This window comes from Pecten maximus, chromosome 19, assembly GCF_902652985.1.
Source record: "Pecten maximus chromosome 19, xPecMax1.1, whole genome shotgun sequence".
NCBI classification, from domain to species: domain Eukaryota; kingdom Metazoa; phylum Mollusca; class Bivalvia; order Pectinida; family Pectinidae; genus Pecten; species Pecten maximus.
In genome coordinates this window covers 16207881-16220225 of record NC_047033.1, presented here as the reverse complement: position 1 = coordinate 16220225, position 12345 = coordinate 16207881, and the positions used below count along the sequence as shown (strand labels likewise).

General features: G+C 38.5%; 1 protein-coding gene across 2 annotated transcripts in view; it reads left to right on the top strand.

The window, feature by feature from the left end:
• LOC117317578 (protein PTHB1-like) overlaps positions 1-12345 on the top strand; it is a 69153-nt gene that overhangs the window by 38303 nt on the left and 18505 nt on the right. For both annotated transcript variants that reach the window (XM_033872415.1, XM_033872414.1), the window contains 4 exons: positions 833-1015; positions 1361-1562; positions 2052-2279; positions 2907-3040. In XM_033872415.1, coding sequence (XP_033728306.1) covers positions 833-1015; positions 1361-1562; positions 2052-2279; positions 2907-3013 — 720 coding nt within the window. In that variant the 3' untranslated portion in view covers positions 3014-3040. The remainder of the gene's footprint in view (positions 1-832; positions 1016-1360; positions 1563-2051; positions 2280-2906; positions 3041-12345) is intronic.

Here is a 12345-nt window from a genome sequence, read left to right as displayed (position 1 = left end):
GATACTACATTGGCCTATATCGCCCTCTGTTGTCCCCTGTAGTTGTTACATTTGACAGATACTACATTGGTCTATATCGCCCTCTGTTGTCCCCTGTAGTTGTGACATTTGACAGATACTACATTGGTCTATATCGCCCTCTGTTGTCCCCTGTAGTTGTTACATTTGACAGATACTACATTGGTCTATATCGCCCTCTGTTGTCCCCTGTAGTTGTTACATTTGATACTACATTGGTCTATATCACCCTCTGTTGTCCCCTGTAGTTGTTACATTTGACAGATACTACATTGGCCTATATCGCCCTCTGTTGTCCCCTGTAGTTGTTACATTTGACAGATACTACATTGGCCTATATCGCCCTCTGTTGTCCCCTGTAGTTGTTACATTTGACAGATACTACATTGGCCTATATCGCCCTCTGTTGTCCCCTGTAGTTGTTACATTTGACAGATACTACATTGGTCTATATCGCCCTCTGTTGTCCCCTGTAGTTGTTACATTTGACAGATACTACATTGGTCTATATCACCCTCTGTTGTCCCCTGTAGTTGTTACATTTGACAGATATTACATTGGTCTATATCGCCCTTTGTTGTCCCCTGTAGTTGTTACATGTGACAGTTACTACATTGGTCTATATCGCCCTCTGTTGTCCCCTGTAGTTGTGACATTTGATACTACATTGGTCTATGTCGCCCGCTGTTGTCCCCTGTAGTTGTTACATTTGACAGATATTACATTGGTCTATATCACCCTCTGTTGTCCCCTGTAGTTGTTACATTTGACAGATACTACATTGGCCTATATCGCCCTCTGTTGTCCCCTGTAGTTGTTACATTTGGCGGATGCTGTTGAAGACAACAATAAATCACAAGACATGGCTGCTAACTCCCTCAACTGTGGAACACGTCTCTTCAACCTCCTCATACGACTCTGGACCAGCATGTCAGATGATGAGTTTAAAGTTCTACAACAGACAATAACACCAGTCGTACCCAGTTCTCAAGAGCAGGTAAGTACCCAGATCCCAGGAGCAGGTCAATACGGAAGTGCTAACCTAATATTTGGTGCAATTGAATTGTTTGCTTTATGTCCTCATGTTTACAATGATGTCCTCAAACTAATTAATTAATATTCTTATTTAATGGATATAGAGAATTATGTATGACAACTGTTTTCTTTTGAGTCATTATGAACTCTTCTGGTAGAATAAGAGGAAATTTGAATGTCAGAATGGAAAGTTTGTATATATGTCTATACAGAATTGTTTGTATCTTGTTTGTATCTGAATGCTGGAAACCAGGCAATGTCATCAAAAAATTTTTTATTATTTTTTTTTTTTTTTGTATCATCTCAGGGCTGGGAGGAGTCTGTGGATGCGTCTGTGACACACCTTCTTCGTACAACCCTGGCCAAGTCCGCGAAGGACCAGACTCTAAATCCACAACCTCTACAGATGCCTGATGACACAACTAAAGTCAAGAAACACATCGCTCTTATGTGTGACAAGTTAGGGAAGGGAGGAAGACTTGTGGAAGGCATGCCTACAAATACTGCAGGTAATGAATTTCATCTCTCGTGGAACAAGGTAGGGCTTGGATAGATGTTTGTGGAAGTATAGTGGGCAATTTATTTCATCTTTTGGGAAGCTATGGTATGTTTGTGTTTGTCTCCTTGTGTTTTCACAGAACTGATGCCAGCTTTATAGTGCTACCATAATGAAATATACTGCTAAACACATTCAGCAGGACATCTCACCTAGTCACATTATGCAGACAATGGGCGAACCAGTCGTCCTACTCCCAAAAATGTTATCAAAAGCGTATTTAAGCAGAAGTATTAAACTAATTTTATAGACTCTGGTATGTCTCAGCCTGGGGACAGAGCCAAAAGTCTTCCTCACAAGGGGTAAAGGATCCCTCACTCACCAAAAACACAAATTGAGGTAGTGTCCTGGTAGGGAAGGGGCATAGAATTATAGAATGTATCTTAGAGGTACAAGATAATACTCATTTTTCATCCCTCACATATAACCTATTATGTTGTAGTAAATATGGCTCCTTCACCACGAAAGGAGAAGAAGAACAAGATATCGGCCACGAGTAAAACTGTGATGGAGAATGGACACATAGACACTAGTGATGATACAGAGACTCTGATTGGTAGTCAGTTCGGTAAACAGAAACACAAACGAAAGGAAGCTGATTCTTTATCTTACCCCAATGGAATGTCAGAGTTACCTGCCCTTGGATTACCAGTTGAAAATCGGCCAGACGGTAAGCCATTGACATTTTTTATACATTTTTATGACATATTTGTATTATTTTCCCAAATCTAGGCAGATATCAGTGGCTCGCTTAAAAATGTATTGTTTTTCCAAAATAAAGGTGGAGCCACATATATCTTTCAATTTTAGATATTGAAAATGTTTTCCAAAGTTAAGTAGACACCAGCTGCAATATTCAGGAAGAAATACTCCCTTGAAGCATGTTATTTTATCAAAGTCATAAGGGCTTTTCCAGTAAAACATCTACCCCAACCCAGGACTCCAGGTTTGGTTAAGGGGTACCACCTTATCCAATGATAATTTATTCAATAAGTCACATAGAAGTAATAGGAAGGCAATTTAACCATGGATAGAAGTGATTTAATGTGGAGTCCTAGGGTCAGGTAGATATTTTATTGGAATAGCCCTAATAAATTTGGATTTTCATTTAATTTTATTGCGATTATTTCCCTTTACCCACATATTATACATATGGAGCATCCATGACACATTTATCTCATTTTGTTTTCACAACCCACATGTTTGTTGATAATAAGATAGTACCATTGTCCTAAATGATATACACTCTTTTAAAGTCATATAAAGATGAGATGTTCATTTTCATGTCGTGCCACAGAGGGAGTAGAGTTCCAGAAGAAGAAACAGATAGAGGCTATGGTGCCAGACTTGGACGATATGGCTGATCACATGGAAGGTCCCGGTCTGGTTCCCTTAGAGGACTGACGATGTTCCTCATCACCACTGGACATGGTAGGCTACTTAAGTCACAAGTGTTCAAAGGATATCTAAGGGTATTTCCTAATGTATCAAATCACAAGTGTTCAAAGTATATCTAAGGGTATTTCCTAATGTATCAAAGTCACAAGTGTTCATGAGATATCTAAGGGTATTTCCTAATGTATCAAAGTCACAAGTGTTCAAAGGATATCTAAGGGTATTTCCTAATGTATCAAAGTCACAAGTGTTCAACGGATATCTAAGGGTATTTCCTAATGTATCAAAGTCACAAGTGTTCAAAGGATATCTAAGGGTATTTCCTAATGTATCAAAGTCACAAGTGTTCAAAGGATATCTAAGGGTATTTCCTAATGTATCAAAGTCACAAGTGTTCAAAGGATATCTAAGGGTATTTCCTAATGTATCAAAGTCACAAGTGTTCAAATGATATCTAAGGGTATTTCCTAATGTATCAAAGTCACAAGTGCTCAAAGGATATCTAAGGGTATTTCCTAATGTATCAAAGTCACAAGTGTTCAAAGGATATCTAAGGGTATTTCCTAATGTATCAAAGTCACAAGTGTTCAAAGGATATCTAAGGGTATTTCCTAATGTATCAAAGTCACAAGTGTTCAAAAGGATATCTAAGGGTATTTCCTAATGTATCAAAGTCACAAGTGTTCAAAGGATATCTAAGGGTATTTCCTAATGTATCAAGTCACAAGTGTTCAAAGGATATCTAAGGGTATTTCCTAATGTATCAAAGTCACAAGTGTTCAAAGGATATCTAAGGGTATTTCCTAATGTATCAAAGTCACAAGTGTTCAAAAGATATCTAAGGGTATTTCCTAATGTATCAAAGTCACAAGTGTTCAAAGGATATCTAAGGGTATTTCCTAATGTATCAAAGTCACAAGTGTTCAAAGGATATCTAAAGGTGTTTCCTAATGTATCAAAGTCACAAGTGTTCAAAGGATATCTAAGGGTATTTCCTAATGTATCAAAGTCACAAGTGTTCAAAGGATATCTAAAGGTGTTTCCTAATGTATCAAAGTCACAAGTGTTCAAAGGATATCTAAGGGTATTTCCTAATGTATCAAAGTCACAAGTGTTCAAAGGATATCTAAGGGTATTTCCTAATGTATCAAAGTCACAAGTGTTCAAAGGATATCTAAGGGTATTTCCTAATGTATCAAAGTCACAAGTGCTCAAAGGATATCTAAGGGTATTTCCTAATGTATCAAAGTTGCAAGTGCTCAAAGGATATCTAAGGGTATTTCCTAATGTATCAAATCAGAAGTGTTCAAAGGATATCTAAGGGTATTTCCTAATGTATCAAAGTCACAAGTGTTCAAAGGATATCTAAGGGTATTTCCTAATGTATCAAAGTCACAAGTGCTCAAAGGATATCTAAGGGTATTTCCTAATGTATCAATTGAAATCTAGGATTCCAGGTTATTTTAACTTGCTCTGTAGATAGAGAAGGGAGACAACTCTGTTGATATTAAAGATTTTTAGCTCCCCAAGACGAAGACAAAGCTAGGTAAACATTTTTATAAAATTATGTTGTGTCAATACTAATGACGATACAGCTTAGGTATTTGATGTGTGTTCCCATGTGGCAAAACCTTTCCATTGGTATTATATTTGTGGACCTGCTGACCTTGACCTTTGACCTAATTTAAAAAAAACTAATTCCCAATTTCAGCTCACTTTTTGAGCTATATATTGTCTTCTGAAAATTGGAAAGGGAGACAACTTTGTTGATGTTGAAGATTTAAAAAAAAACATTTAGGTCACCAGAGACGAAGTCTCAAGTGACCTATTCTAATCGCTTCGTCCGTTGTAAACAATTTACAACCAGATTCAATGAAATTTGGCAAGAAGCTTCTATGGCTTAAGGTCAATCAAAATTCTCACATATGGTGGGATCAAATTAAACACTCTTCATAGATGGAAGGGTCTTAAGGTGCTTTACCAAAAAGTGTGGATTTCATAACCCTGGGGTCTCATGTTTGCCCCTGGGGAGGGGGTAAACTTTACTCTAGTTTATATAGAGAAGTCATATTTTTGACTATTATTTGTTGGATTTGTATTGGAATTCATTCTAACTTGGTGAACATTATTAGCATGAGATGACAGTTTGATGGTATCTGCACATTTTGGCCCTGACTGACTGCCAGGGGCTGATGAGCGGGGCTAAAAAGGGTCAAATTGACTGAAATTTCAAAAATCTTCTTCTCAAGACCCAATTAAGGTAGAATCAAATACTCCTCATAGATGGAAGGATCTTAAGGTGCTTTGCCAAAATTGTGAATTTCATGATCTTGGAGTCTCACGTTTGCCCCTTGGGAGGGGTAAACTTTACTATAGTTTATATTGGGAAATCACATTTTTGACTATCATTTGTTTGATTTCTATTGGAATATATCTGACTTTGTTAACATTATCAGCATGGGATGACAGCTTAATGGTATGCACATGTTGGCCCAGACTGACCTCATGGACTGATGGGTAGAGCCATAAAGGGTCAACTAAATTAACTGAAATATTTCGAAACTCAGGAGACCGTCAAGGCCCATGGGCCTCTTGTTTTTGCCTGAAATGTCAGACATCCTGCCTTACCTGATAAAATGATGAAAATCTAATCTGACCATCATGCTGCATCCAACAGGTGTCAGATTAGACAGGTAACACATGTACAGTGTTTCACAGGTGAAAATTCTCAGCTATTATCAGTTCCTGTGGGTTTGTTGTGAAGTTCCTTCCTATAGAAAACATTTTTATTTTCGGTTGTTGTTTTTTTTTTGGGGGGGGGGGGGGGGGGGGGGGGGGGGAGTGATATCACCCCTGTTACATTACAAATACAATAAAAAGATAAAAAAAAAAAAAAAAGGAATGGAAATACTTTGATGTGTTCAAAAATCAGATATTTCATTTTATAACAGGATAAATCTGGTATTAAATTTGTGGTAACTATTGGATTGGTCCCTGGGTATATAACAGGATATATCTGGTAATTTGTGGTAACTGTTGGTGGTCCCTGGGTATATAACAGGATATATCTGGTAATTTGTGGTAACTGTTGGGTGGTCCCTGGGTATATAACAGGATAAATCTGGTAATTTGTGGTAACTATTGGGTGGTCCCTGGGTATATAACAGGATAAATCTGGTAATTTGTGGTAACTGTTGGTTGGTCCCTGGGTATATAACAGGATATATCTGGTAATTTGTGGTAACTATTGGGTGGTCCCTGGGTATATAACAGGATAAATCTGGTAATTTGTGGTAACTATTGGGTGGTCCCCGGGTATATAACAGGATAAATCTGGTAATTTGTGGTAACTATTGGGTGGTCCCCGGGTATATAACAGGATAAATCTGGTAATTTGTGGTAACTGTTGGTGGTCCCTGGGTATATAACAGGATATATCTGGTAATTTGTGGTAACTATATTGAGTGGTCCCTGGGTATATAACAGGATAAATCTGGTAATTTGTGGTAACTGTTGGTGGTCCCTGGGTATATAACAGGATAAATCTGGTAATTTGTGGTAACTGTTGGGTGGTCCCTGGGTATATAACAGGATAAATCTGGTAATTTGTGGTAACTGTTGGTGGTCCCTGGGTATATAACAGGATAAATCTGGTAATTTGTGGTAACTGTTGGTGGTCCCTGGGTATATAACAGGATAAATATGGTAATTTGTGGTAATATTGAGTGGTCCCTGGGTATATAACAGGATAAATCTGGTATTTTGTGGTAACTGTTGGTGGTCCCTGGGTATATAACAGGATAAATCTGGTAATTTGTGGTAACTATTGGTGGTCCCTGGGTATATAACAGGATAAATCTGGTAATTTGTGGTAACTGTTGGGTGGTCCCTGGGTATATAACAGGATAAATCTGGTGATTTGTGGTAACTATTGGGTGGTCCCTGGGTATACAACAGGATAAGTCTGGTAATTTGTGGTAACTATTGAGTGGTCCCTGGGTATACAACAGCTAGGATAAATCTGGTAATTTGTGGTAACTATTGAGTGGTCCCCAAGTAACGGGATAAATCTGGTAATTTGTGGTAACTGTTGGGTGGTCCCTGGGTATATAACAGGATAAATCTGGTAATTTGTGGTAACTATTGGGTGGTCTTGTTCATTATTTGAAAATGTATTTGGATTTGCACAATGACTGGGTTAGGCTCATCCATTAACAATTTGATTTTTCGTGGAGAGCATTTTAATTTGTTAAACTGTTTCTCTGCTGGTTACCGAACTTGATTGATAACATGCAAGGCCATGAAATAATCTCTGTGATAAAATAATTGAAAAGAAAGAAAAAAGTCAATAAGTATTTTGTATTCTTTGAACCGGTTTTATTGAAATATAAAAACATGCCGACCACCATTCTGTTGAGTGGGTATGTGCTCTGTTAGATTGTTGATGTAACTATTGAGGTTTGGTAGTATGTGTGGAGAACTTCAGATGGGTACATTGTAATACATAACTGGAATGTTTTCTTGAATTAAAGCCGGGGCACTGTCTCCTTTAATGGAAATGAAGCTAAACAAAACTTTGTCAATGTAAAAAAAAAAAATGTTAAAATTTGAAGAAAAAAATAAAAATTCCAATTTCACCATACATCACTGTTGCAATTGTTTGACTGTAATAGAACTTCCATGCAAAATCGTACTGACAGACGAAACGACAGATTGATGGATGGATGGATGAAGGGACACCTGATGCCTGCAATCACAATTAGTGGTAGGGGTATAGAAAAGAGATTCCTGATAATAACTGATGGTTATCTATATATTTATAGATATAATTGCTGATTTGATACTGATAAATGGTTGTGTCAGTGCTGGAGTCTACAAATACTTGTCAGGGTTGAGTCCCTTTAACTGTTGCCTCCAGTTTTTAACTGGAAGCCTCCTGATTCCTAGGACTTGGGGGTAGGTCTTACTTCATTAGAAAAACAATGTCTTACAGGTCTCTCTCTTCATTAGAGAGACAATGTGTTGTAGAATACTGTCCAGTTTGGGGGGGGGGGGGGGGGGGGGGTATGTCTCTCTCTTCATTAGAGAGACAATGTGCTATAGACTACTGTCCAGTTGGGGGGGGGGGGGGGTATGTCTCTCTCTTCATTAGAGAGACAATGTGCTATAGACTACTGTCCAGTTGGGGGGGGGGGGGTATGTCTCTCTCTTCATTAGAGAGACAATGTGCTATAGACTACTGTCCAGTTTGAGGGGGGGGGGAGGGGGGAGGTCTCTCTTCATTAGAGAGACAATGTGCTATAGACTACTGTCCAGTTGGGGGGGGGGGGGGGGGGGGTATGTCTCTCTCTTCATTAGAGAGACAATGTGCTATAGACTACTGTCCAGTTGGGGGGGGGGGGTATGGTCTCTCTCTTCATTAGAGAGACAATGTGCTATAGACTACTGTCCAGTTGGGGGGGGGGGGGTATGTCTCTCTCTTCATTAGAGAGACAATGTGCTATAGACTACTGTCCAGTTTGAGGGGGGGGAGGGGGGAGGTCTCTCTTCATTAGAGAGACAATGTGCTATAGACTACTGTCCAGTTTGAGGGGGGAGAGGGGGGAGGTCTCTCTTCATTAGAGAGACAATGTGCTATAGACTACTGTCCAGTTTGGGGGGAGGGGGGGGAGGTCTCTCTTCATTAGAGAGACAATGTGCTATAGCTATAGACTACTGTCCAGTTTGGGGGGGGGGGGGGAGGTCTCTCTTCATTAGAGAGACAATGTGCTATAGACTACTGTCCAGTTGGGGGGGGTTAGGGGGGAGGTCTCTCTTCATTAGAGAGACAATGTGCTATAGACTACTGTCCAGTTTGGAGGGAGAGGGGGGGGGGGGGGGCGGTCTCTCTTCATTAGTGACAGGGTTGGGGGTGGGTTTCTCTCTTCCTTAGAGAGACATGGTTAACAGATTTCTGTTTAGCTGGAGGGTGATCAGGATACAGTATTTGTCAGAGAACTGTCCAGTTACAGTGAATAGGCTATATTTAAAAATAAATGGTATAAAATTTCACTTTATAATATGAATACAGAATTTTAGGAAAGATAATGGTCAAGTAGGGATGTATGAAATGGAGTTATTTGTTTTGGTGTATGCAATACATTTGATATCAAACAAAAAACCTGAAATGATCCTGATATGATCCTGATATGATCCCGACCAAGTGTTGTTATTTTTTTGGTCGATCCGAAATCCAAGATGGCCCCCATAGCCGCCATCTTGAAAAACATATTTTAAACTTCTTCTCAAGTTTCATCAGTGCTGTTGGGCTGAATCTTGCCAGAAATTATCCTGAGATGATCACGACAAAGTGTTGTTATTTTTCAGGCCGATCCGAAATCCAAGATGGCTGCCATGGCAGCCATCTTGAAAAACACATTTTAAACTTCTTCTGCAGTTCCACTGGTGCCATTGAGCTGGAAATTGGTGAGGATGTTAAGGAAGGAGGGCCAACAAAGTGGTGTTATTTTGTTATTGGCCTCATAAAATCATTGACTTGGCAGTCATGGCGGCCATTTTGTAACATGATTGTGCATTCATGGTTTTCCTGAACAATGCCTATTTCAAACTTCTTCTCAAATTCCACCAGTGGGATTCAGCTCTAACTTACCAGAAATTATCCTGAGATGGTCCAGACCAAGTGTTGTTATTTATTGGGTCGGTCAGAAATCCAAGATGGCCACCATGGCCAACAGTGCCACTATATACTTACTACAGAGAATACATACTACAATAATATAAGGGTTTTAATTTAGAGTCAGATGACCGTTAAGGCCCTTGGGCCTCTTGTTTACTGATAACAGCTTGGGAGGTTTGGTTTTGTATTGTTAAACATCCTAGTACATACAGATATGGTCATTTAAGGACGGCGCTGAGGGAGGTTTTAAATTTGGTTTAATATTGTTTAACGTCCTATCAACAGCTATGGTCATTTAAGGACGGCGTCGAGGGAAGTTTAATGGTTTAATATTGTTTAACGTCCTATCAACAGCTATGGTCATTTAAGGACGGCGTCGAGGGAGGTTTAATGGTTTAATATTGTTTAACGTCCTATCAACAGCTATGGTCATTTAAGGACGGCGTCGAGGGAAGTTTAATGGTTTAATATTGTTTAACGTCCTATCAACAGCTATGGTCATTTAAGGACGGCGTCGAGGGAGGTTTAATGGTTTAATATTGTTTAACGTCCTATCAACAGCTATGGTCATTTAAGGACGGCGTCGAGGGAGGTTTAATGGTTTAATATTGTTTGATGTCCTATCAACAGCTATGGTCATTTAAGGACGGCGTCGAGGGAGGTTTAATGGTTTAATATTGTTTAACGTCCTATCAACAGCTATGGTCATTTAAGGACGGCGTCGAGGGAGGTTTAATGGTTTAATATTGTTTGACGTCCTATCAACAGCTATGGTCACTTAAGGATGGCCTCCCTTGGTCTAACCAAAATATTGGCAGTATTCTGGATCAGACTAAGGCAGCGATACTGCAGTTTACGAATCTGCTGATGCAGAAGAGATAATTAAGTCTGGGATATGAACTGGATAAATGAAGCTTTATCTGTGTATCAATCATGCTCTCTCAAATTACTAAAGATTTGTGAATGAAATTCCATATATATGTAGCTGTACCAAGGATATATTTATAATACTACCATGCAAAACTATCCTGTGGTTTGGCAGGAGAGGCCACCCATAGCATATAGCATGAGGGTCGGGGTTTTTTTAATCCATGGATAAAAGTTTGTTTTTTTCAGATGAAATTATAAAAAATGATGAGTGCATTTCAGATTAATTATCCATGATATGGAAGCCATCACAGAAATCAAATCTTCAGCTTGAAGCCGACTTTTCAATCGGAATCTAAGTAGGTAATTTAGTGAGGAAGTCGATTTTTGTGGAAGCTTGTGCGTTTAATTCGAGTTTGAAGATAAGTGATGAAGGAAAAGTTTACATATTCTGACAGGTATATGACATACTACAAATCGCATTTTAAAATCATTCGTAACTTGATGTGTCAAAAATCTCCACGAAATGCAATTTGAAACTGATCAAGATAGTTTTAGATAGATCCGTGACTTTCATTCCATTTGGTGTATTTTTAGTTATCAATCATGTGACCCAGTTTGATTGAGACCATTTGTTTTGTATACTTTGATAACACTTGTTTCTATCAACCTCGGAAGGAGATTTTTTTTCTGGTAAAATTGTGGGAATTTTTCTCACTCTTTTTCTTTTTTATTTGCTCCATCGGTATGATTTTATGGTAATTATTTTATCTCTATGATACAGAGAAACTGTCATGTCTACCGTCTTTCCTGTATGAATGGGATGGGGGGAGAGATATCACCACCATGAAGGTAATTTGTGTCGCACGGATGTCAGATCCACCGATGTTAAGAAGAATATGATATAATTTATTGGCATTTGTTACCATTTATAAAGACATTTTAAAGATTTGTGTGCAGAAATAAATAATTTTTTGTTTGTGTAAGTTTGTATACAGAGTTGATCGTAGTGATGATAATCTTTTTATTAACAGCTATGGCAATCTGTCCTGAAAACTTTTTAGTCCATCGCTGGAGAGAAAAAAGCTGGAGTTATCTGATGATTAGCTACATTAAACAACGATCTAGATAGTAAGCTGTAAGACAGCATGGCTCCTTAGTGTTCCCACCATTGTGTAGGAACATCCTCCCAGCTAAATCTGCTCCCTTTGACATCTCTCTGGCTCCGGATCTCCCTGTCCTAAGCTCACCTGTCGCAGTCCATCTTTACCGACCTTACTCACGTTTCCAGTCAAAATATCCTCTTCATGAGTTCCCCTCCAACGCTTCTAATGATTGCCAAAGATTTCAGTGAAACATCAGGAGAATCTACTTCCACCTTCTGGTACAGAATTATTGTTTCTGATAACTTGTGTGACAGACTCACAAGAAATTATTCTCATAATGATATGGACTAAACAGACATTTTAATTACACAGGCATGTAATTTTTAGATAAAGAACTGATTTTAGACTTTTTTTCTCATGTTGGCTGTGATATTAATTTTAATATTCCATCATAGTTAATACATACTACAAATTGGGATTTCAGACTTTTTTACATTCAGCTGCTCTCATCCCTGAATTACAGGAGGTCATTTAATTGGATATTTTTATGCAAGGACAGGTGTTTTTTTTAATGGCCATGGATTTTAGTCCTTTTAATGGGACATTTCTATTTAAGGACAGACATATGAACATATTAATGGGATATTTCCATATATGGATTAGACATTACAATGGGATATTTCCATATATGG